The sequence below is a fragment of the Rhinoderma darwinii genome, chromosome 11 (genome assembly GCF_050947455.1).
Source record: "Rhinoderma darwinii isolate aRhiDar2 chromosome 11, aRhiDar2.hap1, whole genome shotgun sequence".
Taxonomy (NCBI): domain Eukaryota; kingdom Metazoa; phylum Chordata; class Amphibia; order Anura; family Rhinodermatidae; genus Rhinoderma; species Rhinoderma darwinii.
Window position 1 is genome coordinate 89,148,745 of NC_134697.1, and position 19,537 is coordinate 89,168,281.

The 19,537-nt window shown below is 41.8% G+C and overlaps 1 protein-coding gene across 1 annotated transcript; it reads left to right on the forward strand.

The window, feature by feature from the left end:
• Positions 1 to 236: 236 nt before the first annotated feature.
• Positions 237 to 17,671, forward strand: LOC142663703 (uncharacterized). The gene is made up of 7 exons (XM_075842476.1): positions 237 to 317; positions 8,123 to 8,248; positions 8,365 to 8,520; positions 12,520 to 12,643; positions 13,713 to 13,810; positions 14,077 to 14,164; positions 16,439 to 17,671. Exons 2-7 carry the CDS (start codon positions 8,171 to 8,173, stop codon positions 17,635 to 17,637), a joined length of 1,743 nt encoding a protein of 580 aa, XP_075698591.1. The 5' UTR covers positions 237 to 317; positions 8,123 to 8,170; the 3' UTR covers positions 17,638 to 17,671.
• The last annotated feature ends 1,866 nt before the right edge of the window (positions 17,672 to 19,537 follow it).

Genomic DNA, 19,537 nt, shown 5'->3' on the forward strand with positions numbered 1-19,537 from the left:
TCGTAAAAAGAAGGAGCATGTCACTTCTTGAGGCATTTTTGGATCTGATTCAAAAAACACCTCCAAATAAGCTTCAAATTAAAAAAAAAATCATTTTCAGCTTCAAAAACAGCCTCGTTATTTTCAGCCGTTTCTTTTTGTTAGTGTCAACATGCTCTAAAGAGTGAAAACGGCAACCAAAATATCACTATCCTGTGCCTGACTCCGCCCATGACTGATCACATGACTCCATGGATGTGACTGATCACATGACTGTGACATCACCAAAGGTCCTGTAGACCCAGGGATGTATTATCTGCAGATAAGTAGTGATCAGGGTATGTGGGATTTATATTCATAGTTATTATGTCCTGGATCATTGTGTATAATAATATGTGTGTGATATACAGTGTATAGTACAGGGTTGTATATAATATATCTATCTATAGACATGTAATATAGGTGTGTATTGTATACAGTGTACATCTATAGTGTGTATATATATATATTATATATAGTACAGGGTTGTATATAATCTTAGGTATTCTACATCTGTAGCAATAGATATGTAATATAGGTGTGTGTGCATATATATATATATATATATATATATATATATATATATATATATATATATGTATATATTATAGTGTGTACTATATACAGTGCTTATCTATAGTGTGTGTATATATAGTACAGGGTTGTATATTGTGTTAGTATAATATATCTGTATCTATAGATATGTAATATAAGTGTATATATAATGTTGTGTGTGTGTGTATATATATATATATATATATTAGTTCACGATTCTATATAACGTTAACATAATATATATATCTGGGTATCTAGAAATATAGGTATATATAGTGTATATCTATAATGTGTGTATTAGGCCCCATGTACACGAACGTGCTTTTGCGGCCGCAATTCCCCCGAAAATCCACGGGAGAATTGTGGCCCCATTCATTCCTATGTGGCCATGCACACATATCTATCTATCGGACTAATACCCGATCTCTCGGCTCCCTTGCAACTTTTTTTTAAAATTATATATAATAATATAACACATAGAAATAATGTAATAATACAATTGGTTTCAATCATTCAATGGTAGAAAGCTCGATCAAGTGTCCCTCGCGGTGTTAAACCAATATTGTTTGGAATTGGACCGCCAATTTTGTGCATCAATATAGTATAATAGCTGTATATATCTGGGTTTATTCCTATATTGATGCGCAATATTGGCAGTTCAATTAGGAATGATAATGATCTAAAACCGCGAGTGCCAAACGGGTGGTTTATTGAATTGCATGCCCCTATGTGTATTTCTAGGTTTTTTTTCCGCCGGGATATGGATCCAAAATTTTAAATGTTTTATTTTAATTTAAAGTGATATAAAGAGCTGAATCATGCAACCATATTGTATTTTTTCTCTATGTACCTCGAACTGGCTTTACAATGTTGAATAATTGCATTATTACTTGTTTTCCATACATTATATAATTGTATAAAAAAATCTCGAGAGCCTAGAGAGCGGATATTACAATAGACCATTCTTCTGGTTGGTTGAATCGAACCATTGCGCTCAGCTGCCCTCATTTGCATCGCGGATGAGCCGCTCACATCTAGTTTTGTGTTATTGTATATCTATGTATCTATAGATGTGCAATACAGGTCTGTATATTGTGTGTTTTATATATAGTATATATCTATAATATATATGTGTGTGTGTGTGTGTGTGTATAATGTTAGTATAGCATATATTTGTGTATCTTTAGATCTGTAATGTAGGTTTGTATATAGTGCGTGTATGTATGTGTATATATATGTATATATATATATATATATATCTCCATCCATCCACCGGATAGGTCATCAGTATATGATTGGTGCGGGTCTAAAACCTGGACCCCACATGATCAGCTGCTCCGACTGCCCGCGTACACCGGATGTCATTGCACTGTATACTGTGTACAGAGCCGGAAGCATGTGGCTCCGTACATTGTATAGCGGCTGAACTGCAGCTCCGCTCCTACCCACTTGACCTCCAGCTCGACTGCTATTATGTGAACGGAGCCATTTGCTTCCGGCATGGACGTCCGATGCCCGGAGGCAGCCGGAGCAGCTGATCGGTGTGGGGTCTGGGTGTCGGAGCCCTACAGATCATCTTATGACCTATCCGGTGGATAGGTCATCAGTTGTCTGTTAGTGGACAACCCCTTTAAGGGCCTCCAGCTATTAATTAAAAAGATGGCCAGTATGGTGATTCCAATTCATGAACCTTTACAATGCAAAGTATTGGTAGTTGAGGGATGGGGTAATGGTTGAGGAATATGGATTTTATAAAAATTTCTGGGAGAGCTAGTTCAGAAGTTTTTGACCTTCCTGACAAAGCATTTTTCAAATCTGACATGTCTCACTTTATGTGATTATAACATTGTAGTGCTTTTATTTATCCAAGCGATTTTGAGAATGTTTTGTCATGGGGTTAAAACATTGGCGCAATCGGAGGCATTTCGGGAAGGGGTTAAGATGTCAGAATAGGGTGGGGGAGACCCCACTCCTTATAAATGAGCGGGGGGGGGGGGCGATTTTAATATGTTTCTTGATGTGCGAGAAGATAGGTTCCCTCCACATTGACCATCAAAATCTCAATGAGCTCATATGGTTTAGGCCACCCACTTGATGCTTGGCAGTTCCTCCATCGAACCAAACGGGAATACAGCTATTTCTCTCGTGCGCACAGAAAACGTTCACGAATCAACTATATATTGGTTTTATCTGTTATCTTGAGGCAGCTGTATATAGTAGGGTCATTTTTCGCCACTCCCCAGTCAAATTATTTGGGTTCGCTCAGGAAAATGGGATTTATAGATAGGAGCTTCGGCCCTATTTAATGGAAGACCTTAATATCTCTGATATGCTTCGTGGGTGGTGGCATGAATTTTCTCAGGACAATGATCATCTTAAGGATAGTGCCCCTTGATATGGGATACTGTGAAAGCAGTCCTGAGGGGTAGATTAATATGTTATATAGCAGCTAACCGATATAGCCTACAGAACTATACGAAACCAAGAGAAACTTATCGGAATTCGTATTGCAAATATGAATCTGCTCCTACTGTGGGCAAGAGGGAGGCATTTATTTGCGCCAAATACGCAGCTGATCTTTGGTTAGAAAGACGATAAATTCATCACCGTGCCCGAAAGCTGGCAAACAGTTGGCAAGAGGCCGACGAGAGATCTACCATGTTGCATCCATAAGGGACACCAAAGGTGTTCTCCATTCTCATCCAATAGAAGTAGTAAATGTTTTTGCACATTTTTTCAATTGACTATATTCTATATTCTTAAATATTATCTCTAACTAGACTTTCAGATGATCAATGGGCCCCAATGGGAAAGTAGAGGAGGTCATTGTGTCACCCAAAAAAAACTCCAGGTCCAGGCAGAGTTTTATAAGATCTTAAAAGAGAAATGTCTTGTTTTTTTGCCTAATCTTTATAACTACCTTTGGCTAAATGGAAGTTACACTATATGGACAAAAGTATTTGGACACCTACGCGTTAGACCTACAGGAGTTTTAAGAGATTCCATTCAAAATCAATAGATGTTAATATGGAGTTGGTTTCACCTTTGCAGCTGAAACCGCTTCCACTTTTCTGGAAAGACTTTCTACAAGATTTTGGAGTGTTTCTGTGGAAATTTTTGTCCATTCATCCAGAAGAGCATTTGTGAGGTCAGACACTGCTGCTGGATGAGAAGTCCGGGCTCGCAATGTCCATTCTAGTTCATCCCAAATGTGTTCAATAGGGTTAAGGCCGAGGCTTTGTGCGGACCAGTCAAGTTCTTCCACACCAAACTCACCCAACCATGTCTTTATGGACCTTGTGCACTGGGGCACATTTATGCTGGAACAGAAAACTTGCCAAACCCCAAACTGTCCAACAAAGTTGGAAGCTGCAATTGTCCAAAATGTCTTGGTATGCTGAAATATTTCGATTTCCCTTAACTAGAACCAAGGGGCCTATGCCAATCCCTGAAAATTAACCCTATAGTATTATCCCTCCTCCCACTAAACTTTAGAGTTGGAATAATGCAGTCAGGCAGGTAACGTTGCCCTGGCATTCGCCAAACCGAGACCTGTTCTTTAGGTTGCCAGATAGAGAAGCCTCACTCCACAGAACTCGTTTCCACTGCTCCGGTGGCGGCGGCTTTACACCACTTCATCCGACTTTAACATTGTGCTTGGTGATGTAAAGCTGGCATGCTGCTGCTCAGCCATAGAAAGCCATGCCATCAAGCTCCTTGGACTTTTACTTTTAAACACACCCACTTGGACTTTTGCAAGCCTCATTTGCATAACTACAAAAATGGTCATAACTTGGCCAAAAATGCTCGTTTTTTAAAAATAAAAACGTTACTGTAATCTACATTGCAGCGCCTATCTGCTGCAATAGCAGATAGGGGTTGCAAAATCTGGTGTCAGAGCCTCTTTAATTACCTCCCGCAAAATGTGATGGCTGGAACTACTACTCTTTGGTGAGGCGCGTGATGTTCGCCGGTATTGATGATGATGCGTTGGTCAGTCTGGTGCGCAGTAGACTCTTTGGTAAGTTTTGAAAAGAACTCGCAGCAGAAAGTTGTTCCACCTTACTTAAAGGGGTTTTCCCATCAGGGACATTTATGACATATCCACTGGATATGTCATAAATGTCAGATAGATGCGGGTCCCACCTCTGGGTCTCGCACCCATCTCTAGAACGGGGCCCCCTAGCTGAGCTGTGCTGTTTCCGTAACTCCCATAGTTGTGAATGGCATGCGAGATACGCTGTTTCCATAACTACTTTTCAGTTCTATGGGACTTCCGGAAACAGCGTAGCTCAGCGAGTTACGCTGTTTCCTTATTAGTGGTCAGAAATCACACGCTTCAGCCACAACACAAAGATGTAGAATGTGGTTTAGGGGGCCCCGTTCTAGAGATAGATCTGGGACCCGCACCTATCTGACATTTATGACATATCCTGTGGATATATCATAAATGTCCTTGATGGGAAACCTCTTTGTCCCCTTACCTTACTTCATGCGTTAAGGACAGGTCCTATGTCTACACTACAGCTACATTTCTACATTTAGGCCTCAGCTAAGTTTCTAGATTTTAGGTAAGGGGCAAGAGGAGGGCAGATGGAGCCAAGTACTGTTATTCAATACTAGTGAATGAGGATGCAGCGGTCTGAGTGAGGAGGCCAATGCGTGCTGGCCTGGGAGTGGACCAGTCCAGTCACCTGACCTCATGTCAGGTGACTGGACTGGTTGACTCCCAGGCCGGCACACACCAGCCTCACTCAAACCGCCACCATACTTGGCTCCATCTGCCATCCTCTTGCTCCTAAATGTGAGTGAGATTGGGTTGGACGGAGCCATGCAGAGAATGACACGGCTGCAGCGGCGGTCAGTGAAGTCGGTGCGTGCTGTGACGGGAGTGGACCAGTCCAGTCACTGACGTGAGGTCAGGTGACCGGACTGGTCCAGTTTCGGGCCGGCACGCACTGACCTCACTCAGACCGCCGCCGTACTTGGCTCCGTCAATGATGCGGTGGCAACGTGGTCTGAGTGAGATCGAGCCAGACCAAATGATCTTGCGGGCCTAAGACGGTCCGCGGGCCAGATGTTCCGCACCCCTGGTTTACGATGATAATCAATGGTTCTATAATCTGGACAAAATGTAGGGAACATAGTGCTTCTAGTGAGAGGGAAAATGAAGAGACCGGAATGTTTTGGTTTGTTCCCCAACCACTGGCTTCCGATACAGCAGCTGTTTCACGGTTTTTGTTTTTTTATTGTGAAGTGACAAAATAATTACAATTTCAGAACTATAATGCCGTATTTTCAGGTTTAATCAAGATCTGTTGTTCTGCCTGACTATTGAGTATTGGGTTTCAGTGTTATCACGTATAATCAAACTGTTAAATTATTAATTGCCCAGCTTAGTATGATTTCCCATGGCTTTGTGTTTTTAGCACTGTATGACGGTGTTATTTTGCTACTACATGGCAGAGGTGTATGTTATTGTTATTTGTGCACTATATGGTGGGACATTATTTGGGTTGCTATATATGTGAAGCGTTACCAAATAGTCACTTACCACTTGCCGTTCGTATCTAGTATACAGATGTGTCCTCCCTTACCTTTTTTTCCTATCTCAACATATCCTGACATGTCTGGCGTGAGATAACTGGCTTGAAAAACAAAAGGATTTTGCGATACTCTGTCATGAGATGTCTAAGATATGTTTGTCCACCCAATGGTTGTGATGTGCATTGCATCCTGTTATAGTTTTGCTAGCATGTGGCGACATTGTATTGAATTTGTTTCATGATAAATTGGAGTCCTCAACCAAAGGTAAAGTGGACACATTTTTACATACACTACCGTTCAAAAGTTTGGGGTCACCGAGACAATTTTGTGTTTTCCATGAAAACTCACACTTATATTTATCAAATGAGTTGCAAAATGACTAGAAAATATAGTCAAGACATTGACAAGGTTAGAAATTATGATTTTTATTTCAAATAATAGTTTTCTCCTTCAAACTTTGCTTTCGTCAAAGAATGCTCCATTTGCAGCAATTACAGCATTGCAGACCTTTGGCATTCTAGCTGTTAATTTGCTGAGGTAATCGGGAGAAATTTCACCCCATGCTTCCAGAAGGCCCTCCCACAAGTTGGATTGGCTTGATGGGCACTTCTTGCGTACCATACGGTCAAGCTGCTCCCACAACTGAACTATGGGGTTGAGATATGGTGACTCAGCTGGCCACTCCATTACAGCTAGAATACCAGCTGCCTGCTTCTTCCCTAAATAGTTCTTGCATAATTTGGAGGTGTGCTTTGGGTCATTGTCCTGTTGTAGGATGAAATTGGCTCCAATCAAGCCCTGCCCACAGGGTGTGGCATGGCGTTAAAAAATGGAGTGATAGCCTTCCTTATTCAAAATCCCTTTTACCTTGTACAAATCTCCCACTTTACCAGCACCAAAGCAACCCCAGACCATTACATTACCTCCAACATGCTTGACAGATGGCGTCAGGCACTCTTCCAGCATCTTTTCAGTTGTTCTGCGTCTTACAAATGTTCTTCTGTGTGATCCAAACACCTCAAACTTCGATTCGTCTGTCCATAACACTTTTTTCCAATCTTCCTCTGTCCAATGTCTGTGTGCTTTTGCCCATATTAATCTTTTCCTTTTATTAGCCAGTCTCAGATATGGCTTTTTCTTTGCCACTCTGCCCTGAAGGCCAGCATCCTGGAGTAGCCTCTTCACTGTAGACGTTGACACTGGCGTTTTGCGGGTACTATTTAATGAAACTGCCAGTTGAGGACCTGTGAGGCGTCTATTTCTCAAACTAGAGACTCTAATGTACTTGTCTTGTTGCTCAGTTGTGCAGCGGGGCCTCCCACTTCTCTTTCTACTCTGGTTAGAGCCTGTGTGTGCTGTCCTCTGAAGGGAGTAGTACACACAGTTGTAGGAAATCTTCAGTTTCTTGGCAATTTCTCGCATGGAATAGCCTTCATTTCTAAGAACAAGAATAGACTGTCGAGTTTCACATGAAAGCTCTCTTTTACTAGCCATTTTAAGAGTTTAATCGAACCCACAAATGTAATGCTCCAGATTCTCAACTAGCTCAAAGGAAGGTCAGTTTTATAGCTCCTCTAAACAGCAAAACTGTTTACAGCGGTGCTAACATAATTGCACAAGGGTTTTCAAGTGTTTTCTAATCATCCATTAGCCTTCTAACACAGTTCGCAAACACAATGTACCATTAGAACACTGGAGTGATGGTTGCTGGAAATGGGCTTCTATACACCTATGTAGATATTGCATTAAAAACCAGACGTTTGCAGCTAGAATAGTCATTTAGCACATTAACAATGTATAGAGTGTATCTCTGATTGATTTTAATGTTATCTTCATTGAAAAAAAATTAGCTTTTCTTGCAAAAATAAGGAAATTTCTAAGTGACCCCAAACTTTTGAACGGTAGTGTATAATCCAGTATAAGTATTTGTTTATAACTTTCATTTAGTGGGATAGTATATTTCATATAGGATGATCTTTGAAGAGTTATTTAATTCCCTCAGGTTTGTTTAAGCAAGAAACCAGGTCTTCTCCTGATTGACTTTCTAAGGATGGACAAGGACAAAAATCAGATGGCACAGAGAATATTAAACCTCACCCTAGAGATCATCTACTTGCTGACTGGAGAGGTGAGGGATTCTGGAAATTATATCCCATGTCATGACTTGTATCTTAATACATCAAGCACATGACGGGAGAGGTGACGGGAATATATAAAGTGACATCAGTGTCTCTCCATGTACAGGATTACATAGTAGTGAAGAAGAGACCTGAAGAGGGTGACGGACGGAGCAGGAACCAGGTTCCTATCACGATGTCTCCACCTCAATCACTAATACATAAGAGAGATCAGGAGATCCTGGACCTGACCAACAATATCACTGAGCTGCTGACTGGAGAGGTGAGGACTGCTGGGAATACCGGGAGGAGGTGTGTGGATGACGACTATAACCTTGTGTGTGGATGATGACTGTAACCTTGTGTGTGGATGATGACTATAACCTTGTGTGTGGATGAAGACTATAACCGTGTGTGTGGATGAAGACTATAACCTTGTGTGTGGATGAAGACTATAACCTTGTGTGTGGATGAAGACTATAACCTTGTGTGTGGATGATGACTATAACCTTGTGTGTGGATGATGACTATAACCTTGTGTGTGGATGACGACTATAACCTTGTGTGTGGATGACGACTATAACCTTGTGTGTGGATGACGACTATAACCTTGTGTGTGGATGACGACTATAACCTTGTGTGTGGATGACGACTATAACCTTGTGTGTGGATGACGACTATAACCTTGTGTGTGGATGACGACTATAACCTTGTGTGTGGATGACGACTATAACCTTGTGTGTGGATGACGACTATAACCTTGTGTGTGGTTGACGACTATAACCTTGTGTGCGGATGATGACTATAACCTTGTGTGTGGATGATGACTGTAACCTTGTGTGTGGATGATGACTGTAACCTTGTGTGTGGATGATGAATATAGCCTTATGTGTGAACCGTGATGTCAACAATCAAGCGGTTGAGGCTTTGTGCTTGTGCCAGGAAAACATAGAAGAGTCCCAGTATGTAAACAAATTACTTTAACATTTTTGCTGTGATTTTGCACCCATTTCCGTGTCAGTAAGTAACATCTAAGATTTGTTATGCTTTGAAACTGAAGTAAATATGGGACCAGTTGGGTTCCATTTCGAATATTGGTCATACTTTTATTTTTTTACTGTTGTTTTTTTTAAATTAGAACAAACCTAGAACAGTAGAACAACTCCTTACCGAGCAATGTTATGTGTAGGAGAGACAAAGAATAGATACCAATTAACAATATGTTAAAGGTCTTGTCCACTTTGGACAATTCTTTTTTGTTAGAAGTGTCCCCTGACAATATGCTGGTCTCGTGGTGTCTCCCCGTGGTTTTGTTCAGCTGTACATTTATCTGAAGAAAATGAATGCCCAACCATGTACTTCTAACCAGCATATGGACACGAGTTGTTTCGATGAGAGCAATTCTCCTGACTCTTGTTAGCGAGAGGTGCTAACATAGAGTACCACTTGATCTGGCAGACCTGGCCTGCCACGTATTACAGATTTTAAAACTGGACCAAGGGCAATAAATACAAAAACAGGTCTTTTGGATGAGATGATCACTTCAATAGAGTATATAGCTAGGGATATGCCATCAAGTCAGAAAGCTGTAAATCATTGAAATAGCATTATTAACATTGACAGATCATGCAAGTGCCAACTTCACACTTTCTTAACTGACGTTTAGTACTGTAAATCCAAGTGAAGCAAAAAAACAAAAAAAAACAAAAACAGCTTAATGCTGGATTCGGGTGAAATTAGCAGAATTATATTTAAAAAAGGCAATTAATTAATCTGAGAGACCTCAAAATCTATCCCCCCAATGAAAGCATATTTTCTATCAGAATTTCTACCATACCGGCTAAAAGCATAGATACAACAGAACATTTACTACTGTATAAAAAAATCATAAAAACATTTATAAATTAACAAAAAATAAAGACCTGCAGATTATCATTTTCCACTATTTCTTTTTATCCCATTATGCAAAAAAAATTCCTAATTTTTGCAGATTTTAGTGTAACCCGCGCTGATTAACTATCTCAACTATTTGCTAACCACAAAAGAAAAAATTGGCTTAAGTCGGAATATGGTTGTGAGAATTATTTCTCGTTCTGACGTTTGCAATTTAATTTTAATAAAAATGCTATACGGCATGAAAATTCAAACAAAATTACTATAATAAATACCAAGATTAGCCCACAGAAGAATACAATAGTAAATTTCAGATCATTTGTAAAGACTTTCAGATACAACTTTTCCTTATGTCCGGGTAATCTAAGTGTAATTGAAAAAGAGACCATTTGTTGGCGCTGCTCCGACCGTGCAAAATAAATGTAACTCAGCTGATTTACTTTGGAGTTACTTTATTAATTGTGTAAGAAGGTGCTACGCGTTTCGGAACTGTACCAGCTCCTTATTCAGGCAATTATTCATTGAGAACATGCAAGAAATTTCCATCTTAAAAAAAGAAAAAAACGGGAAAAAGACAGTTAGGTCAAAGGTGACTCACATTGTTGTTGTTTATAATGATGCATAAAAACATAAAACTGTTAAAAAACCTATAAAATCACAGATATGCTTTGGGTGTATACTTTGTATACTTTGATACTGTCGGACTGATTTGTGTAGAAAGCAGATGTAGATATTCTGATTAAATGTGTGTTGTATATGCTGGTTCCATGGTAACCCGTTCTCTGCGCGGAGTCATGTTCTCCAGTGTGGGAACTTGTGAGAACTGGTAAATTTTGAGAAAAGAGGCTAAAGTACTTTGGAAGAAAAAGCTGTTCCTAGATTTGGGACCTGATGTGTTTCTTTAGAATACATTTCTAATGTTGGCTGGTCTCCCAGGTCACTGGTGACGATATTAGTTTATAGCGCAATGACGGAAGCCCGTGAGGCTCAAAAACAGAAATGTCAGCATTTCTTCTAAGAACCAGTGTGGTGGCTGGGAGACATTTGGGTGAGTAAAGGGTTCGTTCCCAGACCACGTTGATGACTTTTCCCGCCACCACTTGTTTCTGCAGAGTTTGCTGCCCCCTTTAGTGCACAAAGTACTCGTGCCACACACAAAAATACTGGCTCATTAGTGCCCACCATAGTAGTCGTGCCCCCTGTGTGCCCACACATTAATGGTGCCCCTACACGGTAATGGTGCCTTCTTAGTTCTCCCACAGTAATAGTTCCCGCAAACAGTAAAAGTGCCCCCCAGTATTGGTGCCAACTTAGTGTCCTTCAAACAGTAACTGTGCCCGTCACTTAGTAACGGTGCCCCTTATTTCTCCAATCAGAATTAGTGTTCTCTTAAATCCCCACTAAGTAATGGTGCCCCCACAGTTATGCTGCCCCCATAGTGCCCCCACTCAGTAGTGCTGCCACACTCTGGTGCCCCCCACTCCGTAATACTGCCCCCAGGCAGTTATGCTACCCCTGTAGTACCCCACACTCACTAAGCCTGCTTCCCACTCAGTAATGCTGCCACTCTCTAGTGCCCCCCACTCAATTATGTTTCCCTATAGTGTCCCACACTCAGTAAGCCTGCCTCCCACTTAGTAATGCTGCTGTCCATTTAGTAATGCTGCCCCTCAGTGCAATAGCAACCCCATATTATCCAAGAATAGCTTAATAAAAAATGAAACTAATAATCACCTAGCCCTGTCCCCACGCCGAGCCGCTCTGTTTGCAGTCTATGATACGCTGGGACGGGATCCCTGCGCTGGTCGACGTAATGACATCACTGCATTGTGCCGGCCTCCCAAGGAGTCCAGTCCTGGCGTCCCATATGCTGTGAGTCTGAAGTGGCCCATGAGAGTGAATGGTGGGGCAGGGAACTGTCCGCTCCCTTGCCCCACCATAGTATTCAACTGTATCTGCGTCCTGAGAATGCAGATGCAGTTGAAAATTATATCAATGTGAGACATGTTATGCTAATATTCCCCTGCCGCAGCCAATGCAGAGAAAATGAGTTTTAGCTTCTTTTTTTTTTTTTCATAAAAAGGTAGCGAGTTGTCTGGGATCTAGTAAATAAAGAAATCATAAAAAAATAAAGGATGTAAATTTGTCTCATGAAACTAGTAAATTGTTTTGTCTATAATGAAATCGCTGAAGTTGATTGTATTATCAGTAAATTTGTATATTAGCGTATGTACGAGGCATAAAATTCTATAATCGTATGGAAGAAACCACTAAATGGGCTGTCGTCATAACCAGGAATGTGCTATTCACACTACGGAAGCCCGGATGGTTCAAAAATTCTATGGTTGACCCTTTTTCCGCACTGAGTTTGTATCTTTGTGTGTGTCAGGTTCCTATAAGGTGTCGGGATGTTGCTGTGTATCTCACCATAGAGGAGTGGGAGTATATAGAAGGACACAAGGATCAGTATGATGACATCATGATGGAGAACCACCAGACTCTCTTATATTCAGGTAAGAGGAGACCTTCTTTATCCTTGACTCCAAAGTTGTGTTCACAGAGTGCGATTTATTTTATTAGGCTGTTTGTGACTTTTTTGTCACATTTATTTGCCACGGTTTATTTAATTTTGTAGATATTTTTGTAAATATTTTAAAAAAAATTGCATCTAAAATCGCGGCATCACTGAGACAAAAACTGCAGATGTAAATACAGCCGAAAAGGAAAAATCATAAGTTGGTCATAAACCGACAAAATGTTTAAAGACTTAGGCTGGGTTCCCACAATAGTGTAAACTCGGCAGAATTTCTGCAATGGGATTCTGTGCTGAAAATACGCAGCATTTACAGTAGTAGAAAATTGGATGAGATATGAAAAAATTTGCAGAGAAAACATTCATAAATTAACATGCGGTGCGTTTTTTTTAATCCCCAGCATGTCAAATCATGCTGTGGAATCGTTGCACCCTTGTTGCGAGTTTTCACCATTGAATGCAATCGCAACCCGCAAACGTGTGGCGCAAACGCTGCGATTCCGTCGCAAAAATTGAAAATTCGAAGAAATATGCAAACTTTTTTTTAGCTCAAATTTAATATAAAGTCTAGATTTACCCCCCTCTGTTGTCATAGCGACGGCTCCTTTTTCTTCCCGGCTGTTCTCTGTGCAGGCTGACCTCCAGGGATGACGTGTCTGCTGCAGCCATTCACAGACTGCAGTGGTCATCATAGGAGGCTGGGCTGCACGGAGAACAGAGAGACGTGTTACTATGGCAACACCAGTGAGGTCATTTATTTTACGTCCGTTTTCCACAGCGGCGATTCCGGACAAAAATCTGCACCACAATTTGGTCCAGTTTTTCGGTCAGAATTCCCTGCGATTTCTAGGTCGAATACACTGCGTACTTTAATGCAGCATATCCGACCATAGCCTCACACGTCACTTTTGGATCCAGCCTTGCTTTGGGCTGATAAAACTGCACTGTGTGAACAAGGCAGAGTAGTTTGAATGATTGCAAAGAAATGTCCAGCACCTGATGATCACGTATAAACAATGTATAAGTCACTAGGTGTGTGTCACCTACAGATGAATCCAGTAATGAAGAAACACCAGAGAGATGTCCCAGTCCTCTATACTCCAAGAATGATCCAGAGGAGAAGCAGAATGTCCCACAGGATCATCAGGTAGATGGAAATGCCGAATGCTTTATATGATAGAGTTTGATCTCAGGTCACAAATTTAAAGTTATACTATTTTTGATATTTCTTGGAATATTAAGGGAGGTGATGAGCTAAAATTAGGGGTTTATTTATCTGATGTAAATATATATATACTGCTGCCATGAAATATTTTGTTATCATGAGAGACGGCTGGGACAAATTTTTGGTTTCTTTTTCGCATTTCTCCAACTGTCTTTAAATCATCATTTGTTACATACGTGGGGAATTAGGTGACGAATCTGACTGAAAAAGGAGAGACGTGTGTGGATGCTACCCAGCTTTGTAAGGTGGAGGCAATCCCTACAAATATCCGTATCGGTAAGTGATGACCATTAAAAGGGAATCTATGGTCAGAGAATGATAATAAATCTAAATATTATCGAAATCAAGTTTTTGAGGTAAGTTTTTGTAAAGTTTTTGTCACTGTCTATAAATATGAAAAAAATATTGCCGTTTTGCCACTGACCACTCGCAGTAGGTAGGCTGATATTTCCTGCTTTGTGGAGAACGCTTTTCAGCTGGTGCTGTGTATACTGTAGAGCAAGCTCCACGGTCACCCCATTGACAATAGGTGATGGGGAGCTTCCTCCCTGTGTATTGACCCCTGAGCATGCTAAAAACACTCTCCTACACGTCAATTCATCTTTTTTTTTTATATTGTTTTCATTTAACCAGTAAAATAACTAAGGAAGCATTTCCTTATAAATACTAAAAATAATCACATCGTCACAGTAATCTTTTATTCAATCCTTCCTTCTCCCAGTGGATGGGCTCCTGACCCACCATCCCCCTATATTAAACCCTGCTTTTGACACCCTTACATGGCGTTAGGGGTTTTATAAACATTGATTTCATTTTCCAGAAGTACATTGTTAAGTTTGATATTGTTTAACCGCTTAATGACACAGCCTAGTTTAGGCCTTAACGGGATTGTCCACGCCCGAACAACTGATGAGCTATCCACAGGATAGGTCATCAGCATATGATCGGTGGGGGTCTGACACCTGGACCCCACACCGATCAACTGCTCCGACTGCCTCCGGGCACCGGATGTTGTGATGGGTATTCAGTAGTCGGAGGCAGATGGCCCAGACCCCTGCATAGTGGGCATGCTGCAGAATTGCAGTTCTGCTCCTATTCACTTGATTAGGAGCAGTACTGCAGCCCGACTGCTATTCAGTGACCGGAGCCATCTGCTTCCGGCATTGACGTCCAGTGCCCGTAGGCAGCCGAAGCAGCTGATCGGTGAGGGGTTCGAGTGTCGGACCCCCACTGATTATATACTGGTGACCTATCCTGTGGAGAGGCCATCAGTTGTCCGGTCGTGGACAACCATTTTAAGGCTCAGACCCCATTTTTCAAATCTGACGAGTGTCACTTTATCTGGTACCATCACTCCACCCATTTGGCCAAAGTGTTTTTAAATAGCAGGAGACTGCATAAGGGTTTCTACCTATTTTGATCTCAGTTTGGCCACAGAGACTACAAGGAAAGGTGTTCAGTGTTACTGTAGTGCTGTGTCTGTGGGGGGACGTGGTCCAGAGCCAAGGTGGCTCAGACTGGCAGCATGGGTGCTGTTGATTCCCTTGGGTTGCTCCCTCTGCAGGTGCTGTGTTGCAGTGGCATTGGTTGCCATGCAATACTGCATTTGATAGAGTAGGGACGCACTTTAAAGAGGTCGCCGTGAAGTGGCAAGTGGCTTATAGAGTTTGATCAAAATGTAAACTAAGAACCTCATTTTCTCACATTTTTAAATTTTGCTGAGCCGCAGTAGATCAAGTACAGCAAAGCGGATGTGCAGTCCAGATTTTCTTCTCTCCCCTTGTGATTATCTGGTAATAACTTTGGAATGCTTTTATTTATCCAAGCGATTCTAAGATTGTTTTCTCGTGACACATTGTACTTTATGTTAGTGGTAAATTGTGGTCGATACCTTTTTAGTGTTTATTTGTGAAAAACACCTACAGTTAGAGAAAATTTGGAAAGATTTCCATTTTTCTAAATTTGAATGGATCTGCTGGTAAGACAGTTAGTAATACCACACAAAATAGTTAACATATCCCATCCCATAACTTAGATGTGATCGATTACAGGTGGATCCTGCGTGCCAGAGACACGCAGGACCCACTTTCACTGATTCCGTCAGGTCTGCGGGACTAACGGATCCAGTGAATCGCGAATGATAAAGCTGTTCTGTATAGAGAACTTTTCTTCTCCCTCCGGTTCCGACCTCTATGATGACTTCATTGTTGAAGCACTGTATGGCGAGGCGGGAAGTGATGGTTCCCGTCTCGCCAGCGCAATAGTAATCCATTGTGTCCGTGTCCTAAGGACGCGGATACATTTGGGTCAGAGGTCCCGCTTCACCCGGCTCTGAACCAGCTGTAATTTTAACAACTGGATCAGGAGAACCGGGGCGAACTGGGCCCCCTTTCAGCCTCCAGCCCTGGGCACATGCCCAGATTGCCCTCATTGTAATCCGCCCCTGAATGCCTCTGACAGATTCCACTGTATAAGTATACAGGGACATTTTAAAATAACTACTTTGCGTTTTTAAAAGTTTGAATTCAAATCTGTTTCTATTCCTAACAGATAACTGCAACAAAAACTTTGCGCAACATCTCCTTTTATCTCCGGATTATAAAGTAAAATATCAAATTGCAGAAGACCATCACGAAGAGCATTCCACGTCACCTCTTACCACAAATAAACCTTCAGTCGTTCAAAGCAGAGATCTATCTACCGATCCCAAAAATCACAAGAAACCTTCATCTGGTCATTCACAGATTATTAAACAGAGTGCAGGAGATAAAAAAGGTAAAATATTTCCATGTTCTGAATGTGGGATACATTTGAAAAATAAATCTCTTCTTTCTATTCATGAAAGAATTCACAGAGATGAGAATTTATTTTCATGTCCAAATTGTGGGAAAGTTTTTTGCCAAAAATCCGATCTTTTTAAACATCAGAAAAGCCACAGAGGGGAAAAGCTATTTCCATGTTTAGAATGCGAGAGAGATTTTCACCATAAGTCACATCTTATTGTACATCAAAGATCTCACACAGGGGAGAAGCCTTTTTTATGTTCAGTATGTGGGAAATGTTTCACCCGGAAAGCAAATCTTATTGAACATCAGAAAATTCACACAGGGGAGAAACCATTTTCATGTCGAGAATGTGGGAAATGTTTTATCCAGAAATCAGATGCTATTAAACATCAGAAATGTCATACAGGCGAGAAGCCATATTTATGTTCAGAATGTGGGAAATCTTTTAGCCAAAAGTCAAATCTTATAAAACATCTTAAAACTCACACAAGGGAGAAGCCGTTTTCATGTTCGGAGTGTGGGAAATGCTTCACAAGAAAATCAAGTGTTACCGATCATCTGAGAACTCACACGGGGGAGAAGCCGTTTTCATGTCCAGAATGTGGGAAATGTTTTATCCAGAAGTCCGATCTTGTTAAACATCATAGAAGTCACACAGGGGAGAAACCATATTCATGTTCGGAATGTGGGAAATGTTTTAGACAAAAATCAGCTCTTATTACACATCAGAGAATTCACACCGGGGAGAAGCCATTTTCATGTTCGGAATGTGGGAAATGTTTTAGTCAGAAATCTGATGCTGTTAACCATAAGTTTATACATACAGGGGAGAAGCCATTTTCATGTTCAGAATGTGGGAAATGTTATAACCATAGATCAGCTCTTGCTCATCATAAGAAGCAAAGCCATTTTAATGTTCAGATGGTAGAAAATGTTTTACATCAAGGAAATCCGTTGGATTAAAAAAACTTTTTTTATCATGATATTTTTTTCTTATGTGTCTGTTATATCCCCTATCCAAATTAAGTGGTGTAAAATTGAAATGAAAAAAAATGAACCAGACACTGTACCACATTTGACCATCTCTGCAGGGACACCCGGTCCCTAAGCCTTTTTCTGGCCAAGGGAGGCAAACAGGATGCCAAGTCATAGTTCTTGCCAATTCTCTCCTGGCAGTTTTAAGGCACCGGATACACGCCATCAACAAATCAACATTGAGAAGCTCCAAGGCAGACTATCACTACAACGTTTTATAAAATGGCTTCTGGCAGTACTGATACCAACGTCTTACAGGCACTGGCATAGCTATAGGGGTCGCAGTGGTCGCAATTGCGACCGGGCCCCGAAGCCAGGGGGGCCCGCGGCCCCCCGCACCACATCAATAAAAAGTAACTATAGTAACTCGGGCCGCGGGCCCCTGTTACTATAGTAACATACTTTACTTACCTTCCTGGTTCCGGATGGCAGCGGAGGTCCTGACGTCAGGCGCTGTGCGCAGCGCATGATGTCACAGTGCTATGCGCCGCGCACAGCATCGAGATGACAGAACTCCCGCCGCGGCCGAAGAGGAAGGTAAGGTTAGCCCTGACTGGCGGGGACCGACTCCGGGACCCACCAATCAGCTATTTTGAAGGGGCCGCAGCACTCGTACGAGAGCTGCTTCCCTTCATTCCTGTCACTTCATTCCGGTCACACTGTGAATCCGTGTCGGCGATTCACAGTGTGAGCGAGTAGTGAAACGAGTGCTGCAGCCCCTTCAAAACAGCTGATTTGCGGGTCCCGGGCGACACATCAGCTATTGATGGCCTATCCCGTGGATAGGCCATCAATGTTTAGGGACTGCACAACCCCTAAGCCTACGATGTAGCAGGCTTAGGGGGCCCATGAGACAGGATCACAGATTGTGTGATCCTGTCTGCTGGGCCCTGTATCTAAGCCAATCACATGGTAGGCTTAGATACATGGCCCATGTGTGATCCTGTCTGCTGGGCCCTGTATCTAAGCCAATCACATGGTAGGCTTAGATACATGGCCCATGTGTGATCCTGTCTTGTGGGCCCTGTATATAAGCCTACCACACTGTAGGCTTAGATACATGGCCCATGCGTGATCCTGTCTGCTGGGCCCTGTATCTAAGCCAATCACATGGTAGGCTTAGATACATGGCCCATGTGTGATCCTGTCTGCTGGGCCCTGTATCTAAGTCTACCACTCTGTAGGTTTAGATACAGGGCCCCAGCACACAGTAATCTTATATAAGATTACTGTCTGCTGGACCCTGTATCTAAGCCTACGTTGTGGTAGGCTTAGATACAGGGTCCCACAGACAGTATCACACATGGGCCCTGTATCTAAGCCTAACACATGTGTTACTAATCATTTTTTGTGTGTTTTCTTACAGGTTCGGTCGTTGGACTAGGTCGGATTCCAGGACTACTTCGATGACAGCTTTTTTTTTTATTATCAATAAAATGGTTAATGATGGCGGTGTGGGTTTTCTTTTTATTTCAATAAAATATTTTTTCTATGTCTTTGTTTTTTTTTAAACTATATTACTACCGCCTTAGTAATGTCCGCCGGCTGATTGACGACGTCCATTGCTAAGGCGGGGCTTAGTGTTAGCCGGTGCAGCGGCTACCCCGGTACCCACCGCCACCAGGGGTGGTACGATCCAGTACCTGACCATCTGTAGTGATGGTAGGCCACTGGGGTGGCCGCAGGCTGATATTATCAGGAGGGGAAAGGCCAAAAACAGTGGCCCTTCCTACCCTGGTGATGCTAGGCTGCTGCTGCTTTATTGTATCTGGCTGGTTATGAAAAATGGGGGTACCCAACGTCATTTAAAAAAAAAAAATTGGAAAGA

Bases quoted from the DNA above. Each gene is read 5' to 3' on its own strand.
- LOC142663703 (XM_075842476.1), top strand. From the start codon at position 8,171: ATGGACAAGGACAAAAATCAGATGGCACAGAGAATATTAAACCTCACC. The intron at 13,811-14,076 runs GTAGATGGAAAT...GTGGGGAATTAG, and splicing joins ATGTCCCACAGGATCATCAG to GTGACGAATCTGACTGAAAA. The intron at 14,165-16,438 runs GTAAGTGATGAC...TATTCCTAACAG, and splicing joins CCCTACAAATATCCGTATCG to ATAACTGCAACAAAAACTTT.